This window comes from Scleropages formosus, chromosome 8, assembly GCF_900964775.1.
Source record: "Scleropages formosus chromosome 8, fSclFor1.1, whole genome shotgun sequence".
In the NCBI taxonomy this organism is placed as follows: Eukaryota; Metazoa; Chordata; class Actinopteri; order Osteoglossiformes; family Osteoglossidae; genus Scleropages; species Scleropages formosus.
The window spans coordinates 14,584,313-14,606,052 of NC_041813.1; the positions used below are offsets into that span (position 1 = coordinate 14,584,313).

The window sequence follows — 21,740 nt, forward strand, 5'->3', positions numbered from 1 at the left end:
TACCTGATTGCAAACATATCTGTTTATCATGATGTAAGGACCATCATCTACCATAATAATGAGTCCTAAAACCAAAAAAAGTTTTGAAGAAAGTTCTTGTATACTGTGTGTTGAAAAGACAAAGGAAAGCTTACCTGTCAGAATAAAACTTAAAGTGGTAAAATTCCTAGAATTTCCTTAAAAGACAGTCTCATTGCAGCTTTAATTTGATTTGTTATTCATACATTGTAAATAATAGTTTACAATATTATTGATTGCCGAGCTTAGAAGGATTATGAGTCATTTTCCTTATTAGAAGAATGCATCTTGGTTTTGAATGAGATATTCCCTGTTTATTGAACAAGGCAAGATTTTGCTTGTTTGGGAAAAGTTAATGAAATTTTAGTGGCTCTCAAACACAATTTTAAATTAATGGTAAGAGTTTGTTTCAGGAAAATTAGCCTCAAGCAGATTTTCAGAAATGAATTCTGCTTGTTATGCGAGAGACGCCTGTGCAAGGGTATAAAGATGACTACAGACCTTAGCTATGTGAAGGTACAGCATCTGCAGCTGTACATACATGTCATCTGTGGACACTGCTGTAAGATCTTCGCTTCATGTGCCCAGAATCTTTGGGGGTCTGGTGTTGGACGTGAAACGTAAGGCCCCATTCTACCTGAGTGACTTGAAGCATGCCCTCAGCCTGCAGTGCCTGGCCTCCATCCTCTTCCTCTACTGCGCTTGCATGTCCCCTGTCATCACCTTTGGAGGGCTTCTGGGGGAGGCTACCAAGGGTAACATTGTAAGTATTTTCCATCCCTTAGCTCTGCTGAGTTTTCTGTCTGTTGCTATTAGATTATGGTTGAAGAAGTGGAGGCTTGAATTCTTTGTTCGATGAGCAAAGCAGTATTGTTTTGGAATACTGTGAAGAAACAAAATTGCACCATCTGCTTGCAGATTGTTTCATGTTCTTTCACTGTGGTATGACTGTGCTGAGTCATCATTTGACTCTGAGGTGGTTGTTCATAATATTAAGAATATTAATGTATGAGTAGTACTGTACTCACAGCTGCAGATAAATGCAATATTGAAATAAATTCCAGCCCAAAGCATTCTTCAAGATATGTACAACTTTGAGGTAAATATACTGTATATACAGGCAGTCTCCTGATTAAACGAGTTCCGTTTCTCAGTCTGTCTTTGTCGGATTTTGACTTAAGTCGGAACAGTAAGGTGTGGTGGGTATCGAACGTCAGTTCGTCACCTGTTTCTTACGATATCGCATATCGTGTTCCTTTCTATGCATAAAAAACACTGAAGAAACACTTCCAGATACACTAAAACATCTTTAATATAACAATACAGTAATAATTATATAATGTAATAATAATAATAAAAAACGTAACTACAGTATTTATAATAGAGTGTGGAAAGAGATAATAAATGTTACTACTGTCATGATGAGCAGAGGACTCAGAGTGTGTGTGGGCAAGACATTAAAGAAACTTTTTCACTTTTCCAGTGTTCGTTGGCGTTTCACCTTTTTCTGATCACTATTATTTCCGCTTTAGTTTCAGTTGTGATCGTTTTCATTTTCTTGGATGCATCACCATCACTTGCATCACATTTATGCTTTGGTGCCATGGTTAGGAGGGTAAAAACAAAAAAATTAAAGCCAAATACAGCAACACACAAGACACTTAACAGCAACATGGTCTGACTGAAAAGAACAAAGTATGTCCTTCCTTAGGCTCAAGCGCCCCACCGACGAACCACTGTAGACGCGCAATGTTTTCATTGACTGTCACTGCGTGAGAAGAGTGCTCTATAAAATAAATTGAATTGAATTGATGCATGTCTCTGTCACGCGGAACACAGGGAGCCAGGATGGCTGAACCCAAGTGCAGCGTTGTTTGTCCGGAGATGAGGGATGAGGCAAGTTTCCGGTGTCGGGGACAGGCGAAGGGTCGGTTGATCGGCAGTCAGGGTCAGAGCGAAGATCCATGGACGAGGTCAGGAGATGTAGCGAAGGGTCGGTCGAATGGCGAACAGGACAGGAACGAGGATCCATGGACGTGGTCGGGAAACGAAGTGAAGAGTCAAAGACCAGAGGACGTGAACGAAGAGCTAGCGATGCTTGTGAACGAAGTGTCACGGGAAAGGGCGGTTGTCCCTGACGAGATTCCGCAGGGGTACGGGAGCTGAAGAGGGTCTTTATATGGTGAGTGATTACTCGTGAGTTAGTGCGGAGTCAGGTGCTTGTGCTGTGGGCGTGGACGTGACAGTCTGAAAGTAACGCCCATTTGTATGTAACTCAAATTTTTTATGTAATAGGCTTAATTATGAAGTTTTCATTTGATCGTTACTTAAGGGTGACAAAAAAAATTCACTTCCGTTCAGTAAGGGTGTGGTTTGTAACTATGGGTTGTACGTAGGGCGCACGTTCATAACTCGGGGACTGCCTGTATACAGAGGACAAACAACATCAAAAGACTTAGATAACCCCATACATTAAAGAACATCCCTGAATATCATGATACATAAAGACACGTGATTGGACAAAAGATGTCTGCATTACAAGACATGAGCAGTAAGCATAGCTGTGGAATATAAGCAGTTGGTTTCAAAAAATAACACCACTGTGACAAATGAAACAAGGAAACACAAGTTCACAAATTTTTTTCTCCAAAGCGACTTCAACTCTGAGTAAACAGGTGCATTTCACAACAGATGAATAGCTTCAGATAGAAGGGCATGATTGTTGAAGCACAGTCCACTTGTCCAAAACCACTGTTTTGGCACGTATTGCATGAGTAACTGTGTGTAGAACTGATATGAAGCGCAAAGGTGATTATGACAGACGGTCATCTAAGTTTATGGAGTGCTTAGGGGATGAGAGAAGTTGGTCTGAAGAAACCATTCTAAAAAATTTTAAAGGGATTCATTGTCAAAACCAAGAATTTGAAAGGGGCTTACAGCTAGACAGAAAGTTTGGGTCTAGGGAGGGTTTCTTCGACAGTACATACATACGGTATGTACTGTTGTACCCATGTATGTATGTATGTATGTATGTAGATGTAAACTGTATTGAGATGTGGGCAGTTTTGAAGGCAGATGAAAAGCAATCAGAGAAGAGTGAGAAGTTATTTTCAGGAAATAAAAGGAATGGGATGTGGGAAATTGGCCTGCTGGAGAAATGAAGAGATGGGATCAAGGGTATAGGTGGTGGTTTATGTGAGAGGAGGATGTTGCCAGTTTCACCTTTTGATGGGGATTGAAATGCAGAGAATGATTCTTTGCTTGGGAATCCCACCATGGATGAAACAGATTCCAAGAACTTATTGGTGATGGAATTGACTTTGTCTCTGAAGAAAGGGGCAGTGAGAGAGGGGGGAGGAGGAGGGCAGAGAAGGGAGGAAAAAGTGGTGTAGGGTTTTTGTGAATTGTTGCCATGGAAGAAACCAGCTTTTGCTGAGGAAGCAGCTGAGTGAAAGGATGTGAGGTGCTCTGTGTAAACTTAAGTCTGAGAAGTTTAGATTTTTGCCGTTATACAAATTATACTGTTTCACTATAACTGTACTGTACTTTGAGATGGTACATATTTATTTATTTATTTATCTGACACTTTTCAAAGTGACTTAGTGCTAAGGTACTTGCTGTGATTCACCCATTTATACATATACATTTTTACTGTATCAAATTGGAGCAAGGCCCTTTGATTAGAGGTTCTACAGCAGAAAGTGGGGTTCTGTGTGTGTGCATGAGCATCTGTGCATCTGTCTGCGCGCTTGTGCATGCGTGTGTGTTGTATGTGACTGGTACATAGTATCCAGTCTCAGGCTTCTATTTGTCAAACACATCTCTACTCTGAAGGGTTTGTAAGATTGTCTCCTAAAATACTAGATATACAAGCTGTATGAGGTTTTGTGACCATCTGAATCTGACATCATTCAGTTTATGATCTGTACTTATTAAAATAGCTTTTAAAAAAGCTTGCCAGACTTTGTAAGATGAATCGCACCCTTCAAAGATGCCAAAGTGTGGAAGCAAGAGTCTTGTCAGGGTGACCAGCAGGTTGAAGGTTGGGTAAGGATGGGTTAATGAGAGTCTCCAAGATAATGGGACAGAGTGTAGCTGGACAATCAGTTAACCACCCTCCTTTATTTTCCCCTTTTGCCCGATGGACAGAGCGCCATTGAGTCCCTGTTTGGAGCCTCTCTGACAGGGGTGGCCTTCTCCCTCTTCGCTGGGCAGCCGCTAACAATCCTGGGCAGCACTGGGCCAGTCCTAGTCTTTGAGAAAATCCTCTTCAAGTTCTGCAAGTGAGAAAAATTAAGTGGCCTGACCTGTCTTGCAGTAGGAGAGGACACCCTCCTGTTGCTTTAGTTAAGTTTGTGATACCAGCATGAGAAATATTACTGAAAGTGCTTTGTGTGTAAAAAGAACCCTCATTATTTCCAAAACCTTGCTGTATGTAGCTGAGTGAACGGTATTGGCTGTGGAAGCATTATATCAGGATGGCACCTTTTCCCTCTCCATTCCAAACAGGGACTATGGGCTATCCTACCTGCCACTACGGACTAGCATCGGCCTGTGGACTGCATTCCTCTGTCTGGTGCTCGTGGCCACGGATGCCAGCTCGCTGGTCTGCTACATCACCCGCTTCACAGAGGAGGCTTTCGCTGCACTCATCTGCATTATCTTCATTTATGAGGCACTCGAAAAACTGTTCCACCTGGGCGAGGTGTTTCCTGTGAACATGCACAACAATTTGGACACTCTCACCCTCTACATGTGCGTCAACAGGTTCCCTTGTGGGGATAAACGTAAAAAAATAAATAACTCGGCAAATAAAACACTGAGAAGGGGGGTGTGGTGGCGCAGCGGATTTGGCCTGTGCCTGCTCTCTGGTGGGTCTGGGGTTCAAATCCTGCTTGGGGTGCCTTGCGATGGACTGGCGTCCCATCCTGGCTGTGTCCCCTCCCCCTCCAGCCTTGCACCCTGTGTTGCTGGGTTCAGCTCCGGCTCACCGCAACCCCGCTCGGGACAAGCGGTTTTGGTCAGAGAGTGCGTGTGCGTGCGTGCGTGCGTGCGTGCGTGCGTGTGTGTGAGAGAGAGAGAGCGGTAAAACAATGAGCTCTAGTAAAATGTACTCCATGTATACTAATGTCAACAGGTGTCGGTGTTCAGCACCTAACAGCACCACAGCCGAAATGGTGCAGCACTGGAACCAGTCCGGCTTTGCGGTGGATGCCATCCCCTGGAGCAGCCTTAACGTAACTGTAAGTTATGTTTAAACATTGTAACCACCTTGTTTACAAGCAGTTTTTACAGTACAGGTGTCATCAGCTTACTGCTGGCTTCTATCGCAACGATGTCATCATTACTAAACTTTTGGCTAACTTTAGTTGAAAACCCCATTATACTGTCGTATATAAACAGTAAAGATATATAAACAATGAACATGTGAATGCTCTGTGTAATGGTGCTTTGTTATATTTTTTCACAAATTATTCTTGTTAAAATAATATTAATATAAAGTTATGAAAGCAGTGCGGTATTTTCATGCTGTGTTATTTTCACTTAAATTTCTAGATGTTTTATTTGAATTTTTTTTCTCTTCTGCATCACCAGAACACTCACTCTTTCAGGTGCTAGCTATTTTAAATAAAAAGTAACTTTAAAGGAATTATGAATGAAAAGTTTTGTAAATAAAACACATTTGCTGACTGAGGTCCATATCAATTTGTTTTTCAATTGCCAGCTGAAGTGCTGATATTTCTCTTGCCATCAGTATGGCTTGCAGCAGTTTAGCTCGGAAGACATAGATTGTTCTTTCCACACCCTTCTCAGCCATGAGAATTTGCTTGTTACTTGACCGCAGTGTGAAAAGAGATCCCAGCTGCATGCATAAGTACTGAGTACTCTAAAAGCACTGGTAGACATGCAGTCTCACTTGCTTCTCTTCATTTCTTTCCCTTCTTCAATCTCCTCATAGATGTGTATGGAACTTCAAGGGGACTTCGTAGGCCCAGCTTGCAGCCACCATGGTCCCTATATCCCAGATGTCCTTTTCTGGTCCATCATTCTCTTCTTCAGCACCTTCTTCCTCTCATCATTCCTCAAGCAATTCAAGACCAAGCACTATTTTCCCACCAAGGTGACTTGGGGCCAGTGATAGACACAAGTCTACTGTAACTCTAACACTAACTCTAAAACAATCCATGTTTCTAATGACAGGCTAAATGGGTCATCATGAAAATGAACACTTTTCCTTCGTAGGTGCGCTCGACCATCAGCGACTTCGCTATCTTCCTTACCATCATGGTCATGGTGCTCGTGGACTACGTGGTGGGGATCCCTTCTCCCAAGCTTCATGTGCCTGACCGCTTTGAGGTGAAAACAGCTCTCCACCACATTTGTGTGAGCCACTCTGCAAGATATTAGGAGCTGAGAGTGTCCAGCTTACTTACATGGACTGTCCAACTGGGTCGACAGCTGACGCTTCACAGTCTGTGCTGTCTTATAGGTAGTGTCAATCATTTCAACAGGCTTATTATCCAGTACAGCAGAATTTTTTTCCCACATGAGGTACTTTATTCATCAGGTATTTTATTCCTACCAGGTGTTTCACTCTACAAAACACATGGACACTGCTTATTCTGTAATAAACTTACTACTATACACACCTCGTAATTACTGTCTCCCTTACAACCTCTGCATTGGTTATGGTAAATCTAACTCCACTGAAATAGTAGATTCAATACAAACTTTTACAAATTATATAAATGTGAATTTTCTAAATTATTTGAAACATTAACATCTTGTATAAAATGAATATTCTAGCATTATCATAAATAGTGTTTGTCTTTTGGTTTACCAGCTGAAATCCAAATGTGACACTAATATCTAAATTTACTCTCCTGCGCAATTCTTGGTACCAGTTTTAATCATTTTAAGTGAGAGAATAAATTAATTTTTGTTTCAAATATTATGTCTTGCTGTTATTGTCATCCTTGAAAAATGCTATTTATCTGGTTCTTTTAAGGTGACATTTTTCATTTGGGAACTGATTATGGGTTTTTCAAAGAGAAATAATAGTGAAGTGAGACACTTATAGTGGGGTTGTTTCGCTGAACAGGTTAATTAGTGTACTGTACGAATATCTGAGGTGTTGTATTAAGATTATTTTTTAAATAGAGGGCAGAAGTGAGGCTCAAGTGTCAAAAATACCAAGCCCTGCTGGCCTGGATGTACTCATGCAGCTCTCTTCCTCTGGTAGCCCACTTCAAAACACCGTGGCTGGCTTATTTCTCCCTTGGGGGACAATCCCTGGTGGACGCTGGTGGCAGCAGCTATCCCTGCTCTGCTCTGCACCATCCTCATATTTATGGACCAGCAGATCACAGCCGTCATCATCAACCGAAAGGAGCACCGACTCAAAGTAAGAGAAGAACCCACAGTTACCAGTTCAGACCCCTGTAGTTGGGGAAAAAAAAAAAGATATACTTTACCTAAATCTTATTAGCTATATTGATGAGCATTCAGCTTGTCATATTTGTGCATGGGAGTGCCATAGTTTGTTTGGTCAGCAGTGTCAGATACTTTGGGTGAATAAATAGGAAATATTGAACAGTGTTGTCTATAGCCACACTTTTTTCTGTTCAATTCCTTCAATCAGTTTATCTTTATAGAATGCTCTTCTCACGCAGTGACACAGAGCGTTTGAACAAAGGCAATGCAACAAAGAAGACAGTTGATTACAGACTAGAGACTATTCAGAAAAACAAAGCATGAGACCAGGAGCATGAACTTCAACAGGCTGCACACAAAAAGCAAACTGATTCTCACACAACATAAGAAATATTTTGACTCATACATTTCACATTTATTTAAAGATATTGATTGTATTTGGAAAGTTTTCATCATCTTTTACTAATGTTATAAGAAATTAATTCCACAGTACAAGACACGTCACAAATTGAGCCGCTGCAGAGCGAACAATGACAATCTTCACCAGAATTGCAAGCAGCCATATTTCTGTGTTGTTGCTTGGCAAAGGCATGAATGCCTTTCAACAGATGTTTCCCATTTGTGCACCTTGTTTTCAATCCAGCTATGTTTTTAAATTCTTTCTCTAAATTACGTTGTCATTCCCCTGTCCTTGTTTGTAACCACCTGTACAGAAAGGCTGTGGATACCACCTGGATCTGCTGGTGGTGTCTCTGATGCTTGGAGTGTGCTCAGTCATGGGGCTGCCCTGGTTTGTTGCTGCCACCGTGCTCTCCATCTCACATGTCAACAGCCTCAAGGTAGAGTCGGAGTGCTCAGCCCCTGGCGAGCAGCCAAAATTCCTCGGCATCCGTGAACAGAGGGTCACCGGCCTCATGATCTTTGTGCTCATGGGCTTATCTGTCTTCATGACCAATGTGCTCAAGGTGAGGTACTCTAAAGCAACATGTAACACTAATATACCCATTTATGCAGCCTTGTCATTTTTTACTACATGAATTCAGGGTGTGCTATACCCAAATGACTGGCTGAGGAGCTCCGTTACTCCTGTCCCACATGCTGCTTTTAAATCTTATCAATAGCTTTAATGATTGCCGCATCTTCTGCAGCACAGTGTTTGTATATTTTGTAGAATGAAAGACATAGGTTGTGATCTTGTGAACTTGATGTCTTTCTATTATAAACATCCATGAACCAAATAATCACAGCACACTGGCCCAACATACCGTGTCTTGTGTCTCATGCACTGTTCTTTCTTGATGAACTGAGGACCTCTGTGACCCAACACCAGGCAAGCAGTTTTTGATAATGAGTGAATTCAAACAACATTAAAGAAGCTACAAATAATTATTTTTGTTACTGATATAATAGTTATCATCATGACTAAAAATACTATTTAATTAATTTTAGGTGATACTTTTTTTGTCCAGGAACCAGTGACTAATTCAGCCCACTTGCAGTCAGAGTATACCTAATGGGGTGATCTCATGGAATAAATTTCCTTATTATGCAAGGGGCTGTAATACTTGCAGTGTCTTTATGTCAGTCATTTTTAATCCTTATATTTTTACCCCCTCCTCCTTAGTCTAAGAGTAGGTTGTTCATGTGGCAGGTAGAATTTAAATTTAAAGAGGAACAGTGTTCAGCTAGGACCAAAACAGGGTGCAGTGGTGCAGAGAGTTTGGCAGGGGCCTGCTGTGCAGTGGGTCTAGGGTTCAAGTCCTGCTTAGGGTGCCTTGTGGCAGACTGACATACCATCTAGGGTGTGTCCCTTGCACCCTGTGTTGCCAGGTTAGGCTCCGGTTTTCCGGGACAAGTGGTTGTAGACATTGTGTGTGTGTAGCAAAGGCTTTTTATTTTTTTTTGGAATGATCTAGCCCTCTCACTCAGAACTGCTTGTCTACATTCAAGAAGGGTCTGAAAACTCACCTAGACCCATTTTGCTCAAGATCTCTCCAGCTCATGTAAGGTGTAAATGTTCATGCAGGGTAACTTCATGAGCATCCCCAGATAAGCTCACTGCCGCTACTCCGAAATTGTATGTGATTTTTTGTGTATCTTATTATTAAAAAAAAAATTGGTAGGAGGCTGTCAGGATTCATCTATCCTGCATTTTATGCACCTACTCAAGCAATGAACATTGGTGCATCAGGTGGAAGGTAACAAACTAGGTTTACTTAAGAGTCACATTTCTGCAGCCATGCCTCTTTCTCTTAATGTAATGCACAAATTCTATTTTTACTGAGTTGTACGTCGCTTTGGAGAAAAGCATCTGCTAAATGAATAAATGTAAATGTAAAACGGCTGAAACATTGATGCTCTTTATGGAGACGTTTTATTTGCATTTAACGGAAACTTTTTTTAAACATTAGTAGGCAGAAGAAAGAGTGGTAGAGATTCACACGTTTAATTTGTACTGTCCACGTCTTTCCCTAGTTTATTCCTATGCCAGTTCTTTATGGTGTCTTTCTCTACATGGGTGTTTCTTCCCTGAAAGGCATTCAGGTAAGAACTGTTCTATATTTATATAATTGTTCTTTTAGATGTACTCTATCTGTATAGTAGTGTTCCTATTGTTTTACATCTTGCAAGTAAGGCTCATGCTCAAAGTGGCTGATATTCGATAAATAATTGGGGAGAATACAAGTTTTGTAAGAAAATAATGTGTAAGAAAATAAATTTTAAATAAATTTTAAAGCTCAACTTCTGCATTTTTTTTTCATTTACTGTATCTCACTGAATGTCAGCAAACAGTATTTTAAAGAGCTAATAAAGACTGTTTGGGAGGGAAGCGTGGGGGTGCAGTGGGTTGGACCGGGTCCTGCTCTCTACTGGGTCTGGGGTTCGAGTCCCGCTTGGGGTGCCTTGCGACGGACTGGCGTCCCGTCCTGGGTGTGTCCCCTCCCCCTCCGGCCTTACGCCCTGTGTTGCCAGGTTGGCTCCGGTTCCCTGCGACCCCATATGGGACAAGCGGTTCAGAAAATGTGTGTGTGTGTGTGGGAGGGAAGCATTGCACTGTGTCCTAACTTTAGCAATAACCTCTGTCACAGTTACAGCATTTAAAAGTTTTTATGGGCCACTCACTGCTGCCTCCACTTCCTCTGTTCTGTGCTGTTCTGCACAAGTACTACAACAGAAAATTTTTATTAGTTAATGTGTGATTACTCGCTTTGTTCAATTTCTTTGTCCAAAAGTTTTATGTAATTGCTCTTGACTGTTATTGCCAATTACATTGCCATTGTAAGCCGCTTTGGAGAAAAGTGTCTGCTAACTAAAGGTAAACGTAAATAAATGTAAATGTAAATTGCCCAAATTGCGATTTACAGAATGAAGAAATCAGTTTAATGAAATTTATCTCAACTGTGTTCAGAAAAAAAGTTGTGCATTGCTTGAGTGAAGTGGAACTGCAGTAATGTACTGTAATTCTCACATTTGCATGCAGATCTTTGTTGGTGTGTTAGGAATGTGAGAGTGGTTTAAGAGAAAGGGGCATTAAGACTTACCTTATCAGTAGTTGTCATGGATCACTATATTAATGTAAATTGCCTCAACTGAACCCCATTGTTCCTCTCATGACTCAGTTCTTCGACCGGATCAAGCTTTTTGGTATGCCAGCGAAGCACCAGCCAGACTTGATCTACCTGCGGTACGTGCCCCTGTGGAAAGTACACGTGTTCACTATGATTCAACTCACCTGCCTTGTGCTTTTGTGGGTCATCAAGGTGTCAGCTGCTGCCGTGGTCTTCCCCATGATGGTGTGTACCTCTCCTCTGGTAACTGCATTTCACCTACTCTACTATAGTATATACACTACAGATTATATATAGTCTTATTAGGTAGCTGAGCAGCTGATAGAGTAGTGGTTATAGCTGCTCCGTTTAGACCCAGTGGTGGCAGGTTCAAATCCCACCTCTAGCTACTGTAACCTTGACCAAAGTACTTACCCTAAATTGCTCCAGTAAAATTACCCAGATGTATAAATGGGGAAGTATTTGTAGGTAGCTTGACATTGTAAGTGGCTTTGGAGGAAATGTTCAGTAAAATGAATAAATGTACTTCTCTGAAAGGCACAGGAGCAGAGCTTGAGTCTTGAACCAGCAACTTTTAAGTCTTGTCTCTAAAGCAGTTGTGCCTATTGGAATGAACCATAAGTCAAAGGAGCTGTCACTGCTTGTAGCTTCAGCCAGTGGAGCAGCTAAAAACACACTCTGATATTCTTAAACACATGAAAGGCTTTGGGTACACATTCCATACAAAGTCCACCTCCTTCCCTGATCCCAATAGGTGCTAGCCTTGGTGTTTGTCCGTAAGATGCTGGACTTCACCTGCTTTACCAAACGTGAGCTCAGCTGGCTGGATGACCTTATGCCAGAGAGCAAGAAGAAGGAAGATGATAAAAAGAAGGAAAATGAGGTACAGCTATTCCAGCCTTCAGGTCTTTACTTCTGCATCTCACTCTTGTGTCTTTCTCTCTCTCTCTCTCTCTCTCTCTCTCACTTTCTCTCTTTCACACACACCATCTTATCTGCAGAGATTGAGGGGATAGCCAGTTTATATTGTTTTTTTTTTTTTGTTTTTTTAAATAGAGTGCTCTTCTCACTCAGTGACAGAGCGCTTTAACACAGGTATAAAGCAAGAAAAATTGATACCAACAAAGAAGACAGTCAACTAATGGCTACCATAATGAAGAACTTATTATAGAGCTATAAGTATACCTACTGGCCACTGGGGAAAGGAACAAAAGCTCCCAACTGAAGGTTTAGGGAGAAAAAAACCTCTGGGGGTCCACAGGCCAGTGGTTGCCCACCCCTCCTGGGCATTCTAGAAAGTAACAATTTGTAAGCCAGTGTGTAAAAAGTAATAATGATAATGTTGGTAAATGGTATCTTGGATCCCCAGCTCGGCATGGAACGTCTCGATTGTCATGGCAAATGGACATCATCCTCTGTCAGCACGGGATTCGTCTGTCACCGCTTGCTGGCCTCCTCAAGTCTTATGTAGCGAGGTAGTGTTCAATGAGAAGATAGAACAGAGTTAGTAATTTGTTACTTAAGTAAATTTAATATGCATTTGACATTACGAGGTGGAATGCCTGAGTGAACATGTAAGTCTTTAGTCGGGATTTGAAAACAGAAACAGACGGGGCATTTCTGACAGTAACTGGTAGACTATTCCACAGTTTAGGTGCTCTATAACTAAAGGCGCGACCTCCTACTGAGATCTTATTAATCACAGGTACTTCAAGGTAACCTGCATCTAATGAACGGAGATATCGTCCTGGGATATAAAAATTAATGATCCCACAAAGGTAAGCCGGAGCAATGCCATGTATTGCCTTATAGGTCAAAAGTAGGATTTTATAATCAACTCTATAAGTGACCGGAAGCCAATGCAACAATTTAAGTACCGGTGTTATATGGTCACACTTCCTAGTTCTAGTGACAATTCTCACAGTAGCATTTTGTACCAACTGTAGCCTGGATACAGTCTGGTATGGACAACCCGACAATAAAGCATTACAGTAATCCATCCTGCTGGAAACAAAAGCATGAACCAGTTTCTTAGAATCCCATGTACAAAGGAATTGCTGCATTTTAGCTATGCTTCTTAACTGAAGGAAGCACAACTTAGTCAAAGCATTTACATGCGATACAAATGTCAGCTTTCCATCCAGCAAGACACCCAAATTCTTGACACAATCCGGACACTTGAAGGTAATACCATTTGTTGTAAAGATTGGCTTGATTATGTCTAGAGTTTTAGCATCACCACCCACCACAAGTACCTCTGTTGTACTGGCATTTAGAGATAAAAAAAAAATTATTACTCATCCATAATTTTATACTGGTAAAACAATTAGCTAACGACACCACATGTGATGGATCATCAGGCTTAAACGATACATAAAGCTGTGTGTCATCGGCTTATGAATGGAAAGTCACATTGTGTTTGCAAATAATGTCACTCAATGGTAACATATAAAGTGAAAACAGTAATGGACCCAACACAGAGCCCTGTGGCACACCATACTGAACCGTAGTAGAGATGGAGGGGGTGCAGTCGTCAGATTTCAATACAAATTGTTCACGGTTAGCTAAATACGATTCAAACCACTTCAGAACGGTACCTCTTAGTCCAACCAGGTTTCCAAGTCTACTCAGTAGGATATTATGATCTACAGTATCAAACATAGCACTCAAGTCTAGTAACATAAGAATAGAGATCTGACCAGCATCAGAAGAAATGAGAATATCATTAACAACACGCGTAAGTGCCGTTTCAGTGCTGTGACTAGTGCGGAAACCAGACTGAAATTTTTCAAATATATTATGATGATTAAGGTATTTTACAATTTTGGAAGCTACGATTTTTTTCTAGAATTTTGGATAAAAACGGTAGATTGGAGATCGGTCTATAATTACATGGGTTATTACAGTCCAGATCCGATTTCTTTAGTAGGGGTCTAATAACGGCGATTTTAAGAGCTTTTGGAACACAGCCATTTAGTAACGACGTATTAACAATATTAACAATAGGTTCTGCAAGCACGGAAACTGCGGCTTTCAGTAATTTAGTAGGGATTGGGTCTAAAGGACAGGTAGTACTTTTCATAGAGTGAATTAGCATGGTAATTTCCTCTACAGTTATTATGTTGAAGCTACTGAGATGGTGCGGACAACTAATATTATCATCGTCAGAAGCGCTTATATTTGCTAAAACTGAACTAGAAGGCACTATGGATTTGCAGATATTCACTAATTTATTATTGAAAAATGACATAAATTCATCATTAGTAATGGTAGCAGAAATACATTGTTTATCTTTGTGTTTTCCAGTTAAGTAAGTGATGGTATTAAACAGGAAGCGAGGGTTCTTGTGATTTTCATCAATTAACTTTGCGTAGTATTCGGATCTGTCATGAAAAAGTGCTTTTTTTGTATATTTTTTAGACAATCGGACCAGGCTACATAATAAACATTTAGTTTAGTTGAACGCCATTTATGCTCTAATTTACGACATTCTAACTTTATTGCACGAGTTGATTCGTCGAACCACAGCGAGTTTCTTACAATTCGAATAAGTTTAGTTTTTGGTGGCGCTGCAGAGTCTAGGGTGAATTTTACCACCGAATTCTAATCTAAAGCCATTTGATCAATATCTATGCTCGTTCCAAAATCCGAGTTTATAATATGATCAATAATTTTAGCAGTAGTATTGTCATAAATATGCCGCACAATTTTGGTCTTACTATTGTCAGACGGCACGGGCAGGTATAGATCAAAGGTTACTAATGATGATCAGAAATAGCCTCGTTTAAAGGAATAATATTAACGTGATGAACATCTACGCCGTAGGTTATGACGAGAGCGAGCGTATGGTTACGGGAATGAGTAGGACCGGTAACAACTTGGGTAAAACCAACAGAATTTAAGAGAGACAGAAAACTATTAGCGAGAGTATCAGACGACATGTCTACATGAATATTGAAATCACCCATCAGGATAATTTTGTCATGATTAATCACTAAATCAGTTATGAAGTTGCTAAATTCCTTGAGAAAAGAGGAGTACAGCCCAAGTGGATGGTAGATAAGGAATATAATTATATTGGGGTTTGAGTTGAAATCTAATTGTAGAACTTCAAACGAGGTGATATTATCACGATTTCTCTGTGTTATTTGTAATCTATTATTGAAAAGAACGCCGACTCCACCTCCACGACATACAGAACGAGATTTATGTAACTTAATATTAAGTCGTTTACTAGGGCAGCTTTACTTGTTAGTGAACAAATATTTAACAGACAGCATTTTATATTACAGTTTGGCCTCGGTGGTAAATTGAGAATGTTTGTTTTAATGTATTTTAGGTTTCTGGTGCAAACGCTCCTATCACTAAGTCTAGTTAAATGCCGTGGCCTTACAATAGTTTGTATGTTTTGGCTGCACTTAACGCTTTTATTTAAAGTTTTGAGGTCGACACTGGACAAGGCACAAGAAATCCCATCACATGAGAAATGACTGCTGAACGAGTCAGACCAATCAGATCTATCAGAACGAGTAACAGACCCATCAATACACGAAACTGCTAAAGGAGATGATCTATGGACAATGAGTCAGTCCTGCAACTTGCAGGCCAAGTTCTGGGATAAAACAAACGAACCCCTACAGTTGAGGTGTACACCATCACGCATGAAAATCCTGGACCTTTCCCAGAAATCATCCCAGTTATTAACAAATGATATATGATTGGAGCGGCACCACGTCTCTAACCACCTGTTAAAAGGCACCAGTCTACTGTACACTATGTCCCCTGTGAAGAGTCTAGGTAAAGGACCAGACACTATTAGATTACGACATTTCCTTCTGGCCTTGTTACACATAGAAATAAATCGGCTCTTTAACACCTCAGACTGCTGATAACAAATATCATTACCACCAACATGCACCATCATAGTCGACACGGCATTATTGGCCAGAGAACTGACACGAGCCGCCATGTCGGACACACGTGCGCGTGGGAAACACTTTACGTTTACATTTCGATTCCCAGGCCCCCGAACCTTAACATTTCAGACAGTCGAATCCCCCAAAATGAGCACATTATTATTGTTGTTATTAATATTATTATTATTATTATTAGGTGAACTGCTTAGAGCCGAAAATCTATTTTGTGTTTGGACGGGAGAACCCGAACCAGGAACCCGTGGCTTAGGCTTCACTTTATTCGACGACTTACTCCGAACAGTGACCCAGTCGCCGTGAGAGCGCTCCGGGGTACCCGGCTTCTCATTAGCTGTACTGGGGCTTGTAAGTGTCGACGCCGAGTTCGACACTACAGAGGCATCGGGACACACCGAGTCCAACCAACTCTCCGTTTCTCGGATAGAAATCAAAATCTTAATGCGCTCTTCTAAATCGCGGCCCTTCCGCACCAAGTCATTATTTGTTACTCATTTCGAGCAAATGAAGTGTTCTACAATGTCAGCAGGTGCAACCAAACAAAACATGTTACATGATACACAACACACAGGTATGCCATCAGATGATACATTCAGGATAGAACTTACATCGAACAGGGACTCCATTCTTTCCAAAGACGCCGTCTCAGCAACCGGTGTGTGACTCCACGCTCTGCCTCGATCTGGACGCTCTGTCTTGCTCTGAAAATACATTTGCCACAAAGTTACCTCAATCTGATAAATTGTACCCGTTTCCCTGGAGACAGGAAGCTGAGTACATGCTGGAGGCAGACCACGAAGCGACGATGTGCATTCTGTATGAGGGTCAGGATCTGAATGTTCCCAACAAGAGCTGTAAAGTCAGGTGAGCAGCTTATCCTGGATATGGCAGGACAGGTGGTTACAGGGCCACTCCTGGAGGTGGCCACCAATCTCCGTCTGCACGTGTTGCAGTCTTCCTACACATGAAGATCCTCATGGAATCTGTCTAGATGAAATGTATTTCTGAGGTCAGAGGGCTGTTCAGGGTAGAAAAAATTTACTTTAAATCAGCACCAAGAATTCCTGCAGAATAAATCAACCTGATGCTGTTGGTCCCTGTGAATGAACTGTCCAGAGTATGTAATGTATGTATATGTCACATATGTGGTATATGTCATAAGTGACACTGTGGAAAAATTTGTACTTTGAGAAAATTGATAAATCAGCAGAAACTTTGCAAGGCGCAGTTGACGTGTCCCAGTGAGTCATGATGGGGCTGCAGACTGAGGGACATCTGCAGATGTGAGCAGCTCAGTGTTTTTTTTTTTTTTTTTAAATTTCTGTCTCACAGTCATCACTGTCTGAGCAAGTATAGTAAAATGATATTTTACTTTTGTTCCTCAGCTCATTGCACTGGAGAAGTGATCAGGGGATATAAACTCTTAATATCAACTATTTTCAAAGTACCTTGTTTCCTCCCCATATGGTCTATCTGTATATGTGTGTCTGTGTTTTGAGCATTGACTCTGGTGTGCTTTTTTGCCTGCAGTCAGGAGAGGGTGTCGCCTGTGAAGATCTGCGTTGAGGATGAAGAGGTTGTGAAATTGACGGACACAGAGAGCTCCTTCTGAGGACCAGAGGAGCATCGCTACAGGGGGTGAGGGGAGCAAACTCACGCCTTCCTGATGCACCTTCAGCTGATACCAAAGGAGACATCTGCAGTGTGGGGAGGTGTCACAGGTCGACTTCACTTTTTACTCGCAAATTCTGATTCCATAAAAAATTCTACAATTAATTTGCTTATGTTTCACATCTGTGCACTCATCCAGTATTGGGTGGACTAGAGCCAGTGCCCCCAGGTATAGGGCACCACACACATGCTGACATTTGTGGCAGTCAAGACACACAGAGGGCAATTGAGACTCAGCAGTTCATCTGAAACACATCTTTGTACTGTGAGGGGAAATCCACACAAACTCAAGGAGAACATGCTCATTCCACACACAAAGCTGGATTTGAACCCAGATTGAAATCAGCAGCTGTGAGATTCCAGCACAAGATTTAAACAAGTTGCTTAGGATGTCCGAAAAGGCAGAAGATCAGCAAAGCCCTTTGAAACCTCTAACGACCTAGAGCTGTGAAACTGGGGGAGAGTCGATCCTTGGCATCGAACCTCGACAGAGAGTCCAGATGATGGATCCACTGCGTGAAATTCAGCAAAAAGTGAATTTCAGAGAGCAGTATCATCAGTACATGGTTAATGGAATTGAAAAAAATCCATTCAATTAATGAAATTAAAAACCCTACCTCCAGGATGGGCTCTGGACCACCGCGATGCTGACCTGGACAATTGGTTAACCATAGTGGGTGACTGAGCAACTGAAACAGAGGAAAAAGTGGCTCACAAATGTTACAGTACATTTCCAGTCTCCGTCTGTCCTGTTCTTCAGACGTGAGCTCCATGTTCTTGTCCTGCTCACAATCAGTAAATGACGTCTACAGTACTTTGTTTTCCTGCGTGCTCTAGTGCTCAATATCCTGTATTTGTCTTGTCTCAGTATTCAAAGTTTACATAAGAGGTAATACTTAATGTAACTATATTTTACACTGTAGATCATTTTATCACTTTATGGTGAGTTAGTGTGTTTTTTATCATTAATGCTATTTTTTTCAGTTACGTTAATTTATTACAGTAGATAGAACCCATTTTTAAGACTTTTTTTTTTCTCTGTAAATGTGATGGCTAAATATGTGTCCTGTGTCACACACACCTGTGCACTTTGTGTGTTTTTCATGTGTGTGGAGTAAACATTTATGTACCTTTTTGATGTTACTGTGTAGAACCACCTCAGGAACCTGCTAGAGTCTGGACAGTTCTAGACTGCTCTTTCTGCTCTCCTGGACCTTTAGCCTTAATGTGGTTAGTGACCGTATCTCTGCCATGTTGTCACTTGTTCACTGGCACAACTGTAAGAATTCTAGCTGTTAAAACAGTTGTTACAGATTTATTCATAATCTCAGCATTAGTGTTTTTTAAACCAACATTACAAGAGAATTATGTTAAGAAAGAGAAATGCTTGTAAGTAGCAGTTAATTTAATTGGAGAAATACTTACTGTCCCTTGGTAAATGCTCCTGGATAACTGGACATTCCAGCAGAGAACCAAAACCCCTCTTATGTTCAAGGGAGGAGGTGCAATAGGGACACCAACAGATCTGTGACCATGTGGTTTCAGGGTTGTGTGACATAGCAGCTCATGGGCCAGTGGCACCACCTTACCCAGGGGGACAGTGAGCAGCAGGTCTAGTTGGCCATTGTCTTTGTCCATACCGAACTGCAGCAGGTACTATGATGTGAGCTTGATCCTGACCTCTTCAGTTTTTTTTAATTGGTGCATCGCCCACAAGGTACAGCAATAAATCAGAATATTGTGTATGTACATACCTTCCCATACACAGTTTCCATTGTCTGTATGTGGAGTATTTTATACTAATGGGTTTTTCTATGTCAGTTTAGTGCCAATTTTTTCCTCAGAGCTATTTGATCTGATCAATATATTTTTTACATTTTAAAACAAAGAAATGCAAAAGTACATTTTGTACTGTAATTTGACTGTGGAATGCAATAAATGTTTTTACATAGTTGTTGCATTACTGGTGAGCCTCCTTTCATTGTTGACATTTATCAGTCTGTGACAAGTGACATACTGTCAGGTCATGCCACAGCCAGCACCATAGTGTGGCATTTCTTTAAAAGTACTGTGTAATTACAGCAGTTATGTATTAATATGGTAGTTCTGTCTCTATATTAATACCTCACAATCAGTTTTTCTGGGAAGCCGCTCTGTGCAATGTCACTATAATTCAATTAGGAGAGACAAAAATGGTCTTAGTCATGATATGAAAAACAAATCAAGCTTTTAAGAAATAGCCTTTATTTAAAAATGACAGCAGTAAAAAAAAAAGGGACATTACGATAAATATTGTTCTAGTAAAATAGCTTAAATTTGTGACTGTGTGCACATTTCTAAGATCTCTCAACAGACAACAGTGAACTGCACTGGCCCAGGTCCTCTCAGGTGGAATGAGTGCCAACCATCAGTTGGTCCTCTTCTGTGTGGACTTATGCACATGTGCTGTACAGTTTTACTTGACATGTTACAGATTGTATGTCTTCTCATTGGATGTGTCTGCTGCCAAGTTCAGTGTTGTACTGAACCCCTGGCATTTGGTCATGCACCTCTGACACACAGCCGAAGGACAAATAGTTTCACAGGTGCTGTATGCAGAGGAACTCCAACCGTTCAGCAAAATATGGAGGCTGAAACTGCACACAGCAACAACTGGCTTCTGTACCCTTCCTCCTGGTTAACATGCAACTTCATATCTAACAATACTTGCGAAAAGGACCAGTGAAACACAGCGCCTTCCATATAACTTTTTTCTAAGACTATTTTAGTGCTGACATTTTCCCTGAAATCGGAGGCTACAAAAATCTCCTACTTTATCAACAGGAACACCAAATGCACGGTACATAAAAAAGATAAGGCTATTAAAACACTTAATACAAAAGACAAAGGTATAACCATCAAAGTAGCAAAAAAAAGACTTGAGTCAACACAAGAACAGACAGTTGTGAACAACCACCTACCTTGGAATACTTGTGAATTTTAAGTATAAGTTAAAAAAAAGGTCTCCTTAAAATTTAGATTTGGAAATTTTAAAGAGGCTGAAATGGTTTACCTCATTGTATTTTTTTTCTAAATTAAAATATATCTTACAATACTTCAGTGGTTTCATTTGCACATGGACATAATTGTAAACTATCTTCATAGCCTTTGTTTAGCTTATCCCAAGAGTGTGAACAAATACTGCATAAAATGGATTCTATTAGAATGGTAAATATAAAAGAAAAACAAACAGTAGCATCACAAAGGGTTGCAGTAAAAGTCCAAATTCAAACAAATGTGGGAAATGGCATCAGATCAGCTGCAATACACAAATACCAGGTATCTCACAGCACCTTTGGTAAATCTAATTAACCTAAACTTGTTTGTTGAAACTAGTAACACAGAGAACACAGTGGAGAAGCTGCTGATTTCATCTCTTTTGAAGAAGGTTTCGTTTGATAAAAATCCGCCAGCCAAGTTAACGAATCAAAATGCTTTCCATTTTGAAGTTTGTGTTTCAGCGTCATCTGACTGCTTTGGAACCTGTTCTCAGAACCCGAAGCACTTTGTAAACACTGTTCTGGAACACAGTGATGAAGTGCGGTCGAGCGTCCCGTGACATTATAGTGCAGAGGGGGACTTTCCCTTTGTTCTTGGGGTCCTCCACATCCCATATCTCGGGCATGCTGCAGCCAGGCCTGTGAAACACATCAACTTTAGGGTGTGCATTTAGTACTCGATATACAGTTTTCCCCCATGGTATGAAAATAAATTGCCAGAGGTGGTGTGTGAGAGACAATGGAGTGGACACCTGAGTTACATCATCATACCACTGAACTATAAGGCTATAAAAATAAGGTTAACTTTGTCATAAATGGAGCAGATATCAAAGCCAGTTACAACCCCCCCCCAACAGTAATAAGATAAACTGAAGAACACCAGATTTTAAAACACTGTTATGGAGTCATATTAGAGCCCCTTGAAAAGTCTGGAGTCTGAAGATCACCTGGATCGCTTTGTACACCAGGAGTCCTCCAAGATGTAGTAGTCCACTTGCAGCTTTTCCAGGTTTTTCCTCACCACATCAGCAGGCATGCGGCTGTACATGGCGTACACCAGCTTCGTTCTCTCTCTGTGC

General features: G+C 40.9%; 2 protein-coding genes across 4 annotated transcripts in view; one reads left to right on the forward strand and one right to left on the reverse strand.

The window, feature by feature from the left end:
- slc4a7 (solute carrier family 4 member 7) overlaps positions 1-19,466 on the forward strand; it is a 52,722-nt gene extending 33,256 nt beyond the window's left edge. The window contains exons 12-24 of one of the 2 annotated variants that reach the window (XM_018754748.2): positions 607-781; positions 4,168-4,301; positions 4,528-4,773; positions 5,156-5,261; positions 5,978-6,139; positions 6,262-6,402; positions 7,262-7,423; positions 8,166-8,417; positions 9,928-9,996; positions 11,073-11,246; positions 11,776-11,904; positions 16,719-16,816; positions 17,483-19,466. In XM_018754748.2, the coding sequence (XP_018610264.2) occupies positions 607-781; positions 4,168-4,301; positions 4,528-4,773; positions 5,156-5,261; positions 5,978-6,139; positions 6,262-6,402; positions 7,262-7,423; positions 8,166-8,417; positions 9,928-9,996; positions 11,073-11,246; positions 11,776-11,904; positions 16,719-16,816; positions 17,483-17,564 (1,930 nt within the window). In that variant the 3' untranslated portion in view covers positions 17,565-19,466. The remainder of the gene's footprint in view (positions 1-606; positions 782-4,167; positions 4,302-4,527; positions 4,774-5,155; positions 5,262-5,977; positions 6,140-6,261; positions 6,403-7,261; positions 7,424-8,165; positions 8,418-9,927; positions 9,997-11,072; positions 11,247-11,775; positions 11,905-16,718; positions 16,817-17,482) is intronic. The other variant, XM_018754749.2, reaches the window with a different exon arrangement.
- A 420-nt stretch (positions 19,467-19,886) lies between these two features.
- dpy19l1l (dpy-19-like 1, like (H. sapiens)) overlaps positions 19,887-21,740 on the reverse strand; it is a 37,681-nt gene continuing 35,827 nt past the window's right edge. For both annotated transcript variants that reach the window (XM_029254217.1, XM_029254216.1), the window contains 2 exons: positions 21,609-21,734; positions 19,887-21,300 (listed from right to left, as the gene is read on the reverse strand). In XM_029254217.1, the coding sequence (XP_029110050.1) occupies positions 21,126-21,300; positions 21,609-21,734 (301 nt within the window). In that variant the 3' untranslated portion in view covers positions 19,887-21,125. The remainder of the gene's footprint in view (positions 21,301-21,608; positions 21,735-21,740) is intronic.